Source organism: Carya illinoinensis, chromosome 11, assembly GCF_018687715.1.
Source record: "Carya illinoinensis cultivar Pawnee chromosome 11, C.illinoinensisPawnee_v1, whole genome shotgun sequence".
NCBI lineage: Eukaryota > Viridiplantae > Streptophyta > Magnoliopsida > Fagales > Juglandaceae > Carya > Carya illinoinensis.
Window position 1 is genome coordinate 30,526,097 of NC_056762.1, and position 16,863 is coordinate 30,542,959.

General features: G+C 34.6%; 1 protein-coding gene across 1 annotated transcript; it reads left to right on the forward strand.

Annotated features, from left to right (window-relative positions):
• Positions 1-346: 346 nt before the first annotated feature.
• On the forward strand, positions 347-1,529 carry LOC122282382 (putative glucan endo-1,3-beta-glucosidase GVI). Its single transcript, XM_043094337.1, has 2 exons — positions 347-473; positions 571-1,529. Exons 1-2 carry the CDS (start codon positions 347-349, stop codon positions 1,527-1,529), a joined length of 1,086 nt encoding a protein of 361 aa, XP_042950271.1.
• The last annotated feature ends 15,334 nt before the right edge of the window (positions 1,530-16,863 follow it).

The following is a 16,863-nucleotide window of genomic DNA, read 5'->3' on the forward strand; positions in this document are numbered from 1 at the left end:
AAATCCAATCGCCCACCAGCTTTTGTCAAAATGCAATTTGGGCACATAGCACGATCTTTCAAATCATCTAACCTAAGAATTGACATCATGGCTCAACATGATGAAGATCAGTATTACAGATCAGCTCCTACTTAAAAACTTATACAACTTATATATAGGCCATATCTAATTATAAGAGCCAGGTTTTTCCTGTCCTCGTGCACTAAGACACGCCATTTCCGAGGTCATTTTCCTAATCTTTATCATCCTATTATGAACGTTGTTTATACATATCGTTTTCACAAATTCATAACATTTCATTTTCACCGGCCGGTATATATAGTACTTTGTTTTGGAACCATGTTCAATGGTCATCGTCTTCCTCTCAAACCTGACTGTTTTGTTTAGAGAAGTCTTGTTGGAAATGGCTCGTCTTTTTTGCTGCATAACTGTCTTACACCTACTTCTACTGTTCAAGCTTAATATATCAGCCGGTATCTATGCGTAATTTTACATTGTTGCCTTGCTTTCTTTCAAATTGCAACAGTTAATTTGTTCTATTTGATTAACCTGGTTTAGTTTTTGATGCAGAAGCTGGGGTTGTTGGTGTAAATTATGGGATGCTGGGGAACAACCTCCCACCTCCAAGGCGGGTTATTGCACTCTTAAAATCCAGAAACATTACAAGCATTCGCCTTTATGACCCCAATCATGATGCCCTTCAAGCTTTACAAAACTCAGGAATTAAAGTCATTCTTGGAACCCTAAACCAGGATCTCCAAATGCTTGGGGCGGCTGACCCATCATTTGCCAGAAGCTGGGTGAGTACCAATGTAATTCCGTATTCCAAAACTGTTCACTTTCGTTGCATTTCCGCTGGCAACGAAGTCATCCCCAGCGACCTTGCAGCTTATGTTTTTCCAGCCATGAAGAATCTAAAAGCAGCACTAAATGCTGCTGAACTTGCCTATATCCCAGTTACTACTTGCGTCTCAACCGCTATTCTTGGAGCTTCATACCCTCCTTCTCGAGGGGAGTTTTCCAAAGATTCGAGCCTTGTAATGAGATCAGTAGCAGCATTCTTGGCAGCAAATGGAAGCCCTCTCCTCGTGAATGTGTATCCTTACTTCCCATACGTAGATAATCAAGAAGAAATTCCCTTATCTTATGCGCTTTTTAACAGCACCAATGTGGTGGTGAAAGATGGACAGCTTGAGTATAGGAATCTCTTCGATGCTATAACTGATGCAGTTTACGCGGCGCTGGAGAAGGTAGGCGGTGCCTCAATTCAGATCGTTGTGTCTGAGAGTGGATGGCCATCCAAAGAAAATGGTGACATTGCAACTGTGGCTAATGCTCAAATGTATGTTAACAACCTGATTGCGCATGTATCAGGGGAGACTGGTACACCAAAGAGGCCGGGGAAGAGTATCGAGTCTTATATTTTTGCCCTTTTTAACGAGAACCTCAAACCTCCAGGGACTGAGCAGAATTTTGGCTTGTACAACCCAGACATGACAGAGGTTTACCCTGTTGATTTTACTCATTAAATTCAAGAAAATGGACTACGCTACAATTTCCTTCTGAAAGGCACCTTTCTTAGCATATCCATTTTGTTATCAAACTGAACATTTGAGGCTCAAAACATAACCCAGGTATTTCAAAGATTGCCGATTTAACAAAGCTTTATATACCATTTTAACTCTCGTGTCCCAAGATCTCATCTTACCTACTGAAATTTCCAACGTATTCCTGTAAAAATTACAAAATTGTCTATCAATTTCCTTAAACAAATAAGTTAGATCTCAATTATCAAGATTATGAAACGAATCAAATATTTTAAAATAAATAATCAAACTTGTAAGACACAACGATTGGTTACGAAGGGAAACCCTTTAAAGAACTCTTTAAAGGTAAAACCCTACAGGGCAGCCAAATTCAGAAAAGTCAATCTTATTATTTGAAGAACAATTACAAGCAATAATCAATTACAAAACCTTTGCAATTCAACTCTCTTACTTGCCTAGACAAACGACATGTTTGTCTTCTACCACAATAGCAGTCAAAACCTCTGGCGATCTTCAAATATTGACTTCCTTTCTGGAACTCCAGAAGCTGAAATCCAATCGATATTCTTTCACACTTAAAGCATAATCACACTCAAGAAGATATGAAAAATTCCATGAAAAATTTCAAGTGAATTTTCTCTCATAAATGTTCAGAATATCATCTCTGAAATTCGTAACTCAAAGTCCTTGAAAAGATACAAAACTGAATCCCTTTAAATAGAAAGTCTGGAAAGAGTTCTAGTCGCAGTAGTACTCTGCTGACGGTTAGTAACAGACGCAAAAACGTGTTTCGATGAACTGCTAACATTTCGCGATAACATCTTCTGTTATTGACTAAACTCTGTTCAACTTTCTTCTTGATAAATACCAATCTTCCAGAACTCGATTTTAACTTCAAAGACTTATCTAAACAACACCTAAGACTTATAGATAGACTCAATATTGTTTAGATACAAATCAATACTTATTTTACATTCATCCAAATTTAATCAAATAATAATAAGATAAACCTTATCATTTAGTCATCTAATCTTAGCCACTTTTTGCCTTTATAATCTCTCCCTTTGGCGGATTGGTGACAAAACCAACTTGATGAATGTCTTGCATATACAATCTTCCCTTTGGCGAATCGGTCACAAAACCAACTTGATGAATGTAGTGTATACCTAAGACAAAAACAACCAACAGATCAAGATCTCGTGAAAAATATCTTAATACAGTAATGATAAGAAATGACATAGAACATTCATTGAAACTAGTCTCAATAATAATCAAAAGTTAGATGTAATGTAAACCTACAAAACGAAAGTGTTCTAGTCATCATCAATAACCATGTTCAATACTTAGTTCTCCCCCTCAATATTCTGTTGTTCTCCCTAAAGTATATAGTTCTCCTCCTCAATATTTTGTTGCTCCCCTTTTTTATTTTCAGCAAATTCATTAAACTCTCACTTACTCAAACTCCCCCTAAATTTTACAATATCAAAATATTCCAATTTGCTCTTCCAATACTCCCCCTTTTTGTCACTAATCTGACAAGACACAAAATAGAATAAATATCACTTATGTGTGTCAAGATGAAAACACTAAGAAATACATGATGAACAACTCTCATGTGTCAATTTTTCATGGATTAAATACACATGATGTATGAGTATGAATGTATGTTAAACAATGAGCAAATGATTGAGATAACTTGGTTGAGACAAAAAAATAAACACTTGATAGGCATTCCATGAAAACCGAATGACAAAGGCTAAGGACCCACTCAAAAACCGTCCTCAATACATGCAAACAAAATGCTCAACTGAACAACTATAGTGATTTCAACGCAACCCAACCAAATAAATCACATATAATGAATAGTCACTCATAAATCGCCTAAAATACATATCAACCCTAGAAATTTCAGAAGTCTGAAAATCACTTAAGCCTTACCTTGATTAGGATGCAAAGATGAGTAGAACTGGATGATTTTCAGAATTTCAAAAGTCTAACTAATGATATGAGTGAATGAAGGATTTGGTTGGGTCTCAAAAGAGGAGGAAATGTGTGAGAAAGCTGGACGCCGTGCAAAATAAGAGAGAAAGAGGGTGGGAGGTCGGCACATGTATGAGACACAAGAAAGAAAAAAAACATAAGGCACATAAGTGCCACGTGCCCGAGGAAAAAGAGCCCACTGGGACCACTGCAACACCAGCATAAGAGACCAAAAATACAGATTTAGGCTCATATCTCAAACAAAAAAAAAACTTTATATTTTTATTTTTGTATTTATTTTATAGAAACCAAAATAAATAGAGATTAGAAAAAAAAAATAAGGCAAGTATATATATAAATATATGAAAAAACAATAGGGCAAGTAACATGCCTAAATGCATCTTAGTTCAAACATAGTGTAACTCACAAAACAAATTCAATAAAATACACTCTTTTATTTGCAACAATCACTATGGATGTTCACTCCTCATAAGATTATCAATGTTAAAATTAATGTGAGTGTGTGAATGAGCAAACTTATATAAGGTAACAACTCTTTATTTTATTTTATTTTTCTCAATATATTTTTATAATATTATCCATGAGTATTTTTTTTTTTTTTTTTTTATAGATGCTCCCAAGAGATTGTCACTCACCTCAAAAGTCAAACTTTATGCTAGGGCCTAGATACATGAGCATCTCATTCAAACATTAGTTTGCACAATCTCTTTTTTATGTCCATTTTTTTTGTTCATCTTTTTCCACAATGATTAGAGCAACGATTCTTTCTATAAGGACTTAAGGAGATAAATCCGTATAAGGTGTTTGTCTTTTTCCGCAATGAATTAACACCGACTTTTTCTATATGGATCAACTCTTTGTGTTTGGCAAGAGGAGAGCTCTTTATTGATGTAATAGGTTCAACTAGTATTAGTTAATTCAAGGTATGAACTCTCTCTTTAATGAGCATCTCATTAAATGATGTGAAGTTTAATTACAAAAGACATACATATAAGTTTCTCACTGTGCATTGAAAATGAACTTTGTCAAGACAATTTATAAGGTTAGTATGCATAAAGTGAATCACACAAAATAGAAAGATGCATAGGTTTAGGAATTTGTTATGTGAGAACACAAATGTTCAAACTTTGACATATCAAGCATGCACTTTCCTTAAAGAAAAAGTTTTGAATCAAACCATAATTTTTTTGTTTTTTATATTATATTTTTCTTATTTAAAACTAAAAAACAGAAACATAAAACAAAACATAAAGATAAAATGCATGTCCTAGGCTAATGCAATAATATAAAGGATGCAAGAACATGCAAGTAGTCCTATCCATTAATGTGACATGGCATCTTCTTTGACCACCCACTTTACTTTAAATTTTGGCCTATTCTTTTTAGCAACATCACTTTGTATGATCTTTTCTTTATTTTAAAAGTAAAAATCTGCTATTTCACCAATTTTGAGACTTAAAAAATTGATTTGTTGACTCATATCACAAACTTGATCTTCTAGACTATTTCCTTTCCTTTTTGGATTTCTTTCACATCTATTTTTCTTCACTTTATTCAAGTTAAAGCAATTTGGTCTTATATGACCAACAACACCACAATAATGACAAATAGGAATAAACTTACCTTTGGACTTACCTTGGTTAGGCTTCTTTGTCATTGATCTATCATGTGAGGCTCTTGGAACATGAGTTGTAGACACGACCTTCTTTGGAATTTCCTCATCTTGACTTCCTTTAACAAAAATGATATCCTTTGATGAGGTGGCAGTGGATGATGAGTCTTTAAGTTCTACATCTTGGGAAGTCATATACCCCAAACTCGTGCGATCACAACTAGATTTTTGAAAACTCAACATCTCTTCTAGTTTCTGTGTTGCTATTTTTTCTTGAACCTTTCCCAATTCCTTTTCTAATGCAATTTTTTGATCCCTTAATCTTGCTATTTCAATATCAGAAATTTTGAATCTTGCTATTTCAATATCAGAAATTTTGAATGCCTCAGACAAGTTATTTTTCTCACTCTCCATATTAGTGAATTTCTTGTACAACTTCTTGTTGAGTTTCTTTAATTTGATCACTTCTTCACACACATCATTGTAAGCTTCTTGTAAACTCAACTCATGATCATCCACAACTAAAACAACCTCTGAATCACTATTGTCATCATCACTTTCAGATTTTGTTAGCTCAATATTAGAAAAATCATTAACAACAGTAGAAAAAGCCACAAAAGTATTGTCATAATCAGATGATGAACTTGAAGTTTCAGATTCTGAACTATCACTAAGTGTGACATTCAATACTTTTACTTTACTTTTCTTAAAATTTGGACATTCAATTCTTATATGACCATAACCAGAACATTCATGACACTTTACTTTATCAGATTTTTCTTTATTCCATTTTTCAAAATAATTTTTCTTTGCAGAAAATTCTTTACCTCTTTTTTTTCTTTCCACTATACTTTTTATTAAACATAAATTTTCTGAACTTTCTTACTATGAGATCTATATCCTCATTGTTAATATTTTCTTCATCAGAAAAATTATCTTGATTTTCTTCTATAGTTTTTAAGGCAATAGACTTACCTTTTCTTGCTTGAGGAAGCGAAGATTCATACTTTTGTAAAGAACCTACCAATTCTTCTACCCTTATTGCATCAAGATCTTTACTTTCTTCAATAGCGGTAACTTTGGGTCGAAATCTTTCAGGTAAAGACCTTAGAATTTTCCTCACGATCCTTGAATCCTCCACCTTCTCTCCGAGATTAAACCTGGAATTCACATTATCATTCAGTTTAGCATAAAAATCATTAAAATTTTCATTTTCTAACATTTTAATCTCTTCAAATTTTGAGGTTAGCATTTGCAATTTCGAATTTTTTACTATTCTTGTGCCTTCATGTATAAACTCCAAAATATCCCAAACTTCTTTAGCAATCTCACACATAGAGATTCTTTTAAATTTTTCGGAGGATACCGCCATGAAAATAGCGTTAAGTCCTTTGTTATTCAAATTGCAATTGCTGATTTCATCTTTTGTCCAAGCATCTATAGATGTCTCGGGTTTAGTCCATTCTCGTTCAACCGAATGCCATACATGTTCATTTAAAGACTTGAGAAAAGCCCTCATATGAACTTTCCAATAAGCATAGTTTTCTCCATTAAAGTATGGTGGAACGTATAATGACGTCGACATGATATACAAGGGCATGGATCACACTCGAATGAGTGAACCACGCTCTGATGCCAATTGAAATTCCCAACGTACCCCTGTAAAAACCACGAAATTGTCCACCAATTTCCTTGAACAAATAAGTTAGATCTCAATTATCAAGATTATGAAACGAATCAGATACTTTAAAATAAATAATCAAACTTGTAAGACACAACGATTGGTTACAAAGGGAAACCCTCAGAACTCTTTAAAGGTAAAAACCTATGGGGCAGCCAAACCCAGGAAAGTCAATCTTATTATTTGAAGAACAATTACAAGCAATAATCAATTACAAAACCTTTGCAATTCGACTCTCTTACTTGCCTAGATAAACGACCTGTTTGTCTTCTACCGCAATAGCAGCCAGAACCTCTAGCAATTTTCAAATGTTGACTTCCCTTCTGGAACTCTAGAGGCTGAAATCCAATCGATGTTCCTTCATACTCAAATCATAATCACACTCAAGAAGATATGAAAAATTCCATGAAATTTCTCAAGTGAATTTTCTCTCATAAATGTTCAGAATATCATCTCTGAAATTCGTGACTCAAAGTACTTGAAAAGATACAAAACCGAATCCCTTTAAATAGAAAGTCTGAAAAGAGTTCTAGTCGGAGTAGGACTCTTCTGACAGTTAGCAACAGACGTGAAAACGTGTTTCGACGGACTGCTAACATTTCGCAATAACATCTTCTGTTATTGACTAAACTCTGTTCAGCTTTCTTCTTGATAAATATCAATCTTCCAGAACTCGATTTTAACCTCAAACACTTATCTAAACAACACCTAAGACTTCTAAATAGACTCAATATTGTTTAGATACAAATCAATACTTATTTTACATTCATCCAAATTTAATCAAATAATGATAAGATAAACCTTATCATTCATCCAAATTTAATCAAATAATGATAAAATAAATCTTATCATTTAGTCATCTAATCCTAGTCAATTTTTGCCTTTACACCTACGAAAACAACGATGATAATAGCCATGTAAACTACATGAACAGTGAAATGCAGATATGATAAAAATACCTGACACCCAATGGCGGAGCCAAAAATTTATTTTAGGGGAAGCCAAATAAAACTAGAACAATATATGTAAATTATTTTTTATTCTATTTTTATACAATTTTTTTATGATATATAATAATCTGATATGAAGATTTATAATAAAAAAATATATGTTTAATACAACTTATATATTAAAAAAATATTTGATATGTCAAGAACAATATATTATTGAAATAATATAAAGAAATTGATACAAATATATTAAATAAAAAATATAGAGTGTCTAAAATTGTAACTTACGTTCTTTTAAACAAATAAAATCATCAAGTATTGAATTTAAATCAAAATTCTTAACTATTTCCTTTTCAATATAGACAATGGAAAGAGGTTAGAAATACTACTAGTTATAGTTAGATTTTTTTTATTTATAATAAAAATTATGTATTTTATTTCATATGAGATGTCTTTTATTTATTTCATTTTTATATCAGATTAAATTTTATGAATGGGCCAAAATAATATTTAGAAGAGGGGCCAATATATGATAAATTAATATTATTTTATTAAATCAAAAAAAATTAACACTTATATATTTTGTTTTTCAAATTTGCATGGCCCCTGCCCCAAAGTGGCTCCGCCACTACTGACACATGCGCACAAACAGATACATGAACATGTAAGATTTTGGAAAATATCTAATAATAAAAGATTCGTTAGAACACTAACCTCTGGCCATCGTTGATCAAGTATTCGCAAGAACCAATTGTTTCTGGATTGTGAACCCTCACAGATTTCTATATGGAGAGTATTGGATAGGAGTTTTCAACCTATCTTTATTTTTAAGATCATAAAATTGTGACTAATGAAAAATCACAGGCATTTATATATAGATAGGCCAAGACCCTTATCCACTGTTTTTCTAAGTGTTGCTTCCTTCCATCAAGAAATGTAACTATTGGGTTTTAAATTAGTAGTATCTTTATTTTAATTACCCAGAGTTTTTTTTAATATAAATATAAAACTATTAAAATAAATATATATAATATATTTGAAAGAGTGTGGCATGTAAGCCACCTTCAAGTCTCCTACAAGGAGACGTGTGCTTTCATTCTCCCACTTGGCTTACGTGACAGTCATTTAAAATTATCTGGGTAACCAAAACCAAATATGGCCACAAATAAAACTACTCAAACCATAAACTTTAGTAGAAAGATATAATACATGAATCATGGCGGTTATGTTATTATATTAACATTTCCATCCATGTATTACACTGTATTAGCCTCTCTAAATTAATTTCCATATGTGAAATATCTCTTTATGAATGACTTCCTATAAGTCATTATGGGTCTATACATCATAGATTAGGAGCAAATACTTTATGTGCACAAATAAAAATATTATTCTTGACAACAACAAGTACTATATACTATAATTAAATCAAACATAAAATGAGCTCATTAATCCCATGCTCTCTACATGTTTTAAAAACATTTTTATTGAGAGCCCTTTTGTCATGGGATTTGCAATCATAAAGGATGTACTTCTATGTTCTATAGTGACTTCTTGTTCTTTAACTCTCTCTCTGACAGCAAGATACTTTATGTCAATATGTTTGCTTTTACTCCCACTCTTGTTATTCTTAGAAAAGAAAACTGCTGCCAAATTATCACAGTAAATTCTTAATGGCTTAGATATCGAATCCACAACTTGAAGCCCTGTAATAAAACTTTTCAACCATTTTGCCTGTGAAGTTGCTTCAAAGCATGCTATAAACTCTGCCTCCATGGTAGATGATGCAATGATTGTCTGTTTGGTACTTTTCCATGATATGGCACCTCCTGCTAACATGAAAACATACCCTGAAGAGGACTTTCTAGAGTCATGACAACCTGCAAAATCTGAGTCTGAATATCCAACCACTTCTAGACAATCAACATGCTTATAAGTAAGCATATGATTCTTGGTTCCTTGTAAATATCTCATAACCTTTTTAGCAGCCTTCCAATGTTCTATTCCATGATTTCTTTGGTATCTTCCCAATATTCCCACAGCATATGCAATATCAGGTCTTATACTAACCTATGCATGCATTAAACTACCAACAGCAGATGCATATGGAATGTTTTCTACTTCTTTATTTTCCAAAGCATTTTTCAGACATTGACTTAAACTGAATTTATCACCCTTTAATATGGGTGCTGCATTGGGTGTACATTCATTCATTCTAAATTTTTTCAACAGCTTTTCAATGTAGGCTTTATGAGAAAGTCCTAAAATTCTTTTAGACCTATCTCGGTGAATCTCTATGCCTAAAACATAAGAAGATTCACCTAAATCCTTCATTTCAAAGCTTTGGAATAGAAATTTTTTGGTGTCATGTAGTAGACCCAAATCATTAGTTGCAAGCAAAATATCATCAACATATAGGACTAAGAAAATAAACTTACTCCCACTAAACTTATGGTATATGCAATTATCCACGATGTTCTCTATAAAACCAAATGAAGTAATAAATTCATGAAACTTCAAATACCATTGACGGGATGCTTGTTTTAGTCCATAAATTGATTTCTTCAACTTGCAAACTAAATGATCACCTTTATCAGAATGAAACCCTTCAGGTTGCTTCATGTATACCTCTTCTTCAAGAATCCCATTTAAAAAAGTTGTTTTCACATCTATTTGATGTAGCTCTAAATCAAAATGAGCTACTAATGCCATGATCACTCTAAATAAATCCTTTTTAGAAACTGGAGAGAAGGTATCATGGTAGTCAATACCTTCTCTTTGTGTAAATCCTTTAGCTACAAGTCTGGCTTTATATCTATCGATATTACCATTTGAGTCTTTCTTGGTTTTATAAACCCATTTACAACCAATGACTTTAACTCCTTTAGGTAAATCGACACTTTCCCAAACTTGATTTTTAGCCATGGATTCCATTTCTTCTATCATAGCATCATGCCAAAATTTTGAATTTTCTCCACTCATGGCATGTGAAAATGAGATGGGATCATCTTTAGGTCCCACATCAAAGTCGGACTCTAGTAGGTACACATAATAATCATCAGAAATAGCAGGCTTCCTTGTTCTAGAGGATCTTCTTAATTCTACATTTTCTTCTATATTATGTGGATGTTGCAATGTAGAGTCAAAGTTGGTATGTTCCTCATGAGATGGTGGTGGTTCTTGAATTGATTGATCTTCAAGAATATCATATTGATTTCCTTGAATGACAATCATTTCATTTCCATTCACGGATGTAGTATCTGAATTCCGTGTTTCCTCCCACTCTATCTTTCGAGAAATATTATTCTAACTTATTCCAAAATCCTCAATAAATTTTGCATTTCTGGCTTCCACAATTCTAGGTGTATGTGAGGGACAATAAAATCTGTAGCCCTTAGAATTTTATGCATAGCCAATGAAATAACCATTGACTGTCCTTGGATCCAATTTCTTTAGTTGTGGATTATAGACCCTAACTTCAACTTGACAACCCCATATGAGCATATGCCTTAAACTAGGTTTCCATCCTTTCCATAATTCAAATGGTGTTTTAGAAACAACCTTAGATGGAACCCTATTTAAGATATACACTGCAGTTTTTAAGGCCTCACTCTACAAATATAGAGGAAGATTACAATTACTGAGCATACTTCTTACCATATCCATAAGGGTACGGTTTCGCCTTTCAGCAACACCGTTTTGGTGAGGTGAACCTGGCATTGTATACTGAGCAATAATACCTTCTTCTTTAAGAAAAGTTGCAAATGGACCCAGTCGTTGCCCTAACTCTGTATATCTACCATAATATTCTCCACCCCTGTCAGATTTTACGATCTTTATTTTCTTATCTAATTGTTTCTCTACTTCCTTTTTATATATTCTGAAAGTATCTAGTGCTTCAGATTTATCAAAAAGGAGGTAAAGATACATAAACCGTGAATAGTCATCAATAAATGAGATAAAATATCTTTGACCATTCATGCAAGGGGTACTAAACGGTCCACATGTGATACCCCGTTTTTACGTGTATTTTCACTGAAGGGTTGTTTTTAATTTGAATAATATATTGGTTTTTTTATTTTAAATTAATGTATTTTAATTGGTTTTTAATTTATTTGAGGTGGTGTTTAATTTATTTTAGTCGTTTTATGGTTTTTAATATCGTTTTCGGCGGATCTGTTTTTGGTTTCCGGAGTGAGGATTAGACCTCATTTCTTTTCTTTTCTCTTTTTCTTTTTCCCTTTTCCTTTTTCTTTTTCTTCTTTTCTTCTTTTCTTCCTTTTTCTTTCTCTTTCCTTCCCGGTTTCTCTCTCCCCGCACAGCTCTTCTCTATTTTCTCCTTCCCGTTGCCGCCACTTTGACCGCCCAGTTCTCTGCCGTCCGGCCACCATTTAGTGCACCACCATCACCATTCTCTTCCCCTTCCACCAGAGATCATCCCCACCAATTTTCAGAGCCATCGGACCAGACGTTAGCCACCGCGAGCCGTCGGAAGTCACTGCACCTGCTCTGTTTTTGTCCCTGTCGCTGGTTGCTTTCGCAGCCCAGAACTGCCGTTCGCCAGTGGCGTGGCCTACACCACCCACCCAGTTTTCTTCCCCTCTCACTGGTGAACATCCCCACCAAGTTTCACCTCCATCCGAGCCACCGTTAGCCGCCACGAGCTCCTCCAAGTTATACGGTTTTTCACTGTTTCCGGCGCTGTCGCACCACCTCCGGCCACCATCTCTTCACAGCTTCTTCTCCTACCTCTTGCCGACCTAAACCACCCATTTCCGGCCTCGATCCGTTGCCGGAGCAGCTCCCACAAGCTCAACTCCGTTCAGCCCCTTTTTGGCCTTCAACCGCCATTTCCACCACCACCCACGGCCAAAACTCACTCCCCTTAGCTTCATAAATATCTCAAGGTCATTCCCTATCAATCTCGAGCCTTGGTTTGTCTCTGTTCAAAAGTGGGTATTTTACAACCCACGACCACAGTGTAAATTACACTGTTACGTTGCTTTTCCTCCGCTGTTTGCAACGCCGCGAGCTTTCAAAAAATACTATATAGTGCTGTAAGTATTTTCCAAATCCTACTTTTAGATTTAAATATATTTTGCTCATTCAATAATTAATTGTTGTTGGTTGGCTGATTCCAGACTGAGTCCGAGGAGTTTGGGGGTCGGATGGATTGAGGACGGAGTGCTTGGTTTTGCTTGTTTGTGTTTGCTTGATTATTTGGGCCATGAGGCATGAGTTGCATATTGTGTTTATGTGCATTTTGTTTTAATCGAGAAAATCCCGTTTTATTGGCGTAAATGGTCTTGGGTGCGTGTGTCTCACGAGCCTAAGCCGGGATGGGTTAATATCCAGGTGGAGCTCCTCTGGTCACTCGGGAGTGGATAATACTGAGTGACATCCCCTGAGTTGTCGCAGGGCAACGATCGGATCGCACGATACGGTAACGCTGTCGTGACGACTCCGTGGTCCCTAGAGTGGCGGGGACTAGAGGATGGCCTGGCCAGGTACGCGCGGGCACGAGTCTGGGCATCGCTTGTTTAGATGTCACATGCGTAGTCATTACCTGCGGTGTGGCATAGAGCCAGGGTGTGCGGGTGATTCCTAGGGGAGATCATGGTGCATGCATAACCGGTTTGTTTTTATGGTTTTTTGATGTGGGCCATTTTCTGGGAAAATGGCGATGTTGGTTTTCGAAGCTTTTGATCCATTTTCTGGGAAAATTGTGGTTTGGGCCATTATCTACGATAATGGCGAGACTTGGTTTTAAGGATATGTTTTTGTGGGTCAAATGGGTTTTTGGCGTGTGTGGAAAAATTATGGTTTTATGGCGCATGTGCATTGGTTTTTCTTTCACGCATATTGTTTGAGTTTTATATGTTTTTATCTAGTGGTGTTTGGAGTTTACTTACCTGCGGCACTATTTTTGGTTCCGTAGATTTTGGTGCATAGATCGAGGATGAGGAGGAGGAGGCTGAGCCCGAGGACGCGGCTCCGGTGGGGTGCTGAAGTTTATGCTTTGTATTTAGATTAAAATTATGTTTGTGTCCTGTAATATTTTAATATGTATGTTTTGAACAGCTTTATATTAAATTAAGAAAAATTCTGGTACTTAGTTATATGACTTTGCTATCCGCTGCGTGTCCTTTCGTGCACATTTGTTGCTTTTGCACACATTTGGCACACGTCATTAGGGTGGTAACCCGTGATGTCATCATCCGGATGTCTCGATTTTCCCGTGTCCGTGTGTGGGGATTTGGGGGCGTCACACCACAGATGTCAGTGTATGATCCCAAGAATTTCCTCACTCCTCTTGGCACCTTTGCTTGTTTTGTTGGTTTTCTTACCCTTTATGCAATCCACACATGTACCAAAATCTGAGAAGTCTAAAGTCTTTAGGACTTCATCATTTACTAATATTTTAATTCTCTCTATGGAAATATGTCCCAATCTCCTATGCCATAATATAGAGGAGGACTCATCAACAATATTACGTTTAGTGCCAATATCATCATGCAGAGTTAATAGACTTTTTTCAAAAACAGAATCTAAATTTAATTTATACAAACCATTTAATAAGGTCCCAGATCCTACAAATGTGGAGTTTTTAAATACATAAACATTTGAATTCACAAAATTAAATTTAAATCCCAAAGGTACTAATCTAGATATAGAGACCAAGTTTCTAGAAAATGAAGGTACATAAAATGTGTTTTCAAGATCCAAAATATAACCATTATTTAAAATAAGTCTAAAAGTTCCTACAGCCTCAACGTGCGAACGCATCCCATTTCCTGAGTAGATGCCTTGTTCACTTCCCATCGGTTTCCTTAGGCTGAGAAAACTCTGCATGATATTGACAACATGAATTGAAGTACCCGAATCAATCCACCATGTATTATGATGAGAGTCTACAAAATGGGACTCATAGCACATAAGAGAATTGAGATTACCTTTCTTCTCAAGCCATGATTTATACTTTATGCAATCGTTCTTTTTGTGCCCTTTTATCTTGCAGAAGAAGCATGTATCATTGTCTTTATAGCGTTTGAATGTTGCTTTCCCGTCCTTCTTCCACTTATTAATACCGACACTTTTGCCTTTCTTCCATTGTCTCTTCCTTTGAGTAACAAAATGAGCACTCTCAATATTTTCATATTTCAATCTCTCTTCTTCTTGTACACACATGGTTAAAAGTTCATTAATGGACCATTTTTCCTTATGTGTGTTATAGGAAATCTTAAATGCTCCATATTCTGTAGGAAGAGAGTTGAGTATGAAATGAACAAGGAATGACTCTGAAATCTCAATCTCTAAAGACTTTAGTTGGGCTGCAATATCCCTCATTTCCATTATGTGCTCACGCACACTTTTGGATTTTCCATGCTTCATAACTGATAATTTATTCATTAGAGTGCTAGCCAATGCCTTATCAGAACTAACAAATTGCTCTTCAATAGCCTTTATGTAGTCTTTGACTTTATCACACTCTGGGATTGAACCTCTAATGCTCTTACTCACATGTGACTTGATGAGCATTAGACTTAATCGGTTAGACCGCTCCCACCTTTCATAGGTATTTTTATCTAACAATGAACTTGATTCAGTGGGTATAGGTGGTTCATCTACACGGAGTGCCAAGTCCAAATCCATGCACCCTAATATTAAAAGAACCTTTTCTTTTCAGTCCGAAAAATTTTCCCCATTCAGAATTGGAATATTAGAAGATTCACTATTTAAAAAAGAAGACATAGTAGCTGCAATAACATAACCAATAACATATATCAATGCTTTGAATCAAGCAATAACTATAGTTTGAATTGACCAATGTCTAATTCAAAAAACAAATCGAAATCTCCTTGTGGGTAAAGATTGCAATATGCATGAGATTTGTTTATAATTTTCTTTATAATAAGACTAGCATTTTACAAATACTTATGAAAAAGAGATCCCGCACCTATGGGTATAGGAAATCTCATTTCCCTAGTATCATTTTTACTATCTTATTCCAATTAAATCATCATTTTTTTATAATAATTACCTCCCTGTAGGGCCAAGTAATTACTATAATGATTTAATTGCAATATAAAATACCATTGTAAAATCATACAGATAATTATATTAAAATATTATTATGTGTGAAGATGCTGTGGCCATTCTCAATACATAATAACATTTATATTCTAATATGGCATTATTCACTATAGCGTACTTAATCATGATGCTATTACATCAACTAATAATCAAACATCAAGATGATTCAAAATATATATACACACTGACTAGTATCATTGCACGAAACTACATTTGAGTTTTAAACCTTAACCGAATAAATTATTCATGATAAATCAAAATCTATTGCCCAAGAGTCAGTCAAACACGAGTTTATTTATCAAATGAGTCAAAGCGATTTAATTTCATATCACATTTCTGGAATGAAAGTGCAAACCCCTGCCCATTGGAAATGAATTAACAATTGCTAATTTCACCAAAAGTCAGTACCACTTCACTCAAACTTTTTTTTTTAAATCCAAACGTCTTATCACCAAAAGGCACCATTTCATACTCATCCCTAACCTTCAGACCACTCTGTAATTCAATTTCAGTTTCTATTCTAATCTCTTGGTCAAAAAATCGAAAGATTTTCATTTTCTTCAGAAAAATCTCAAATCACCACTAATGATGAGTTTAAAAAATATATGGATACAAAAAAATAACAGATCAAATTTTGAACCTAAACCCAGTTTATAAAGTTTGAACGTAAGATCCAAAACATAAATCCACTCTTAAGTATCAAAAATTCATAAAAATTTTTGATTTACAAAGTCAAAACATTTCAGATATGAAGGAAATGAGTAAAAACACAAATCGAAATAAACCTTGATGAATAAAAAATCTTTGGGTCAAAGACTCAAAAATGAAGATGAACTCTAATATGTATTTCGATCTGTGTTCTTCCGTATATGCCCCAACATACATTTTTCAATTCACGGATTTTTCAATTCACAGAAATGAACTCTAACCATAACGCACAGATCAGAATAATCCAAATATCCAAACATGTATTCTACC

Bases quoted from the DNA above. Each gene is read 5' to 3' on its own strand.
- LOC122282382 (XM_043094337.1), top strand. From the start codon at position 347: ATGGTCATCGTCTTCCTCTCAAACCTGACTGTTTTGTTTAGAGAAGTC. The intron at 474-570 runs GTATCTATGCGT...TTTTTGATGCAG, and splicing joins CAAGCTTAATATATCAGCCG to AAGCTGGGGTTGTTGGTGTA.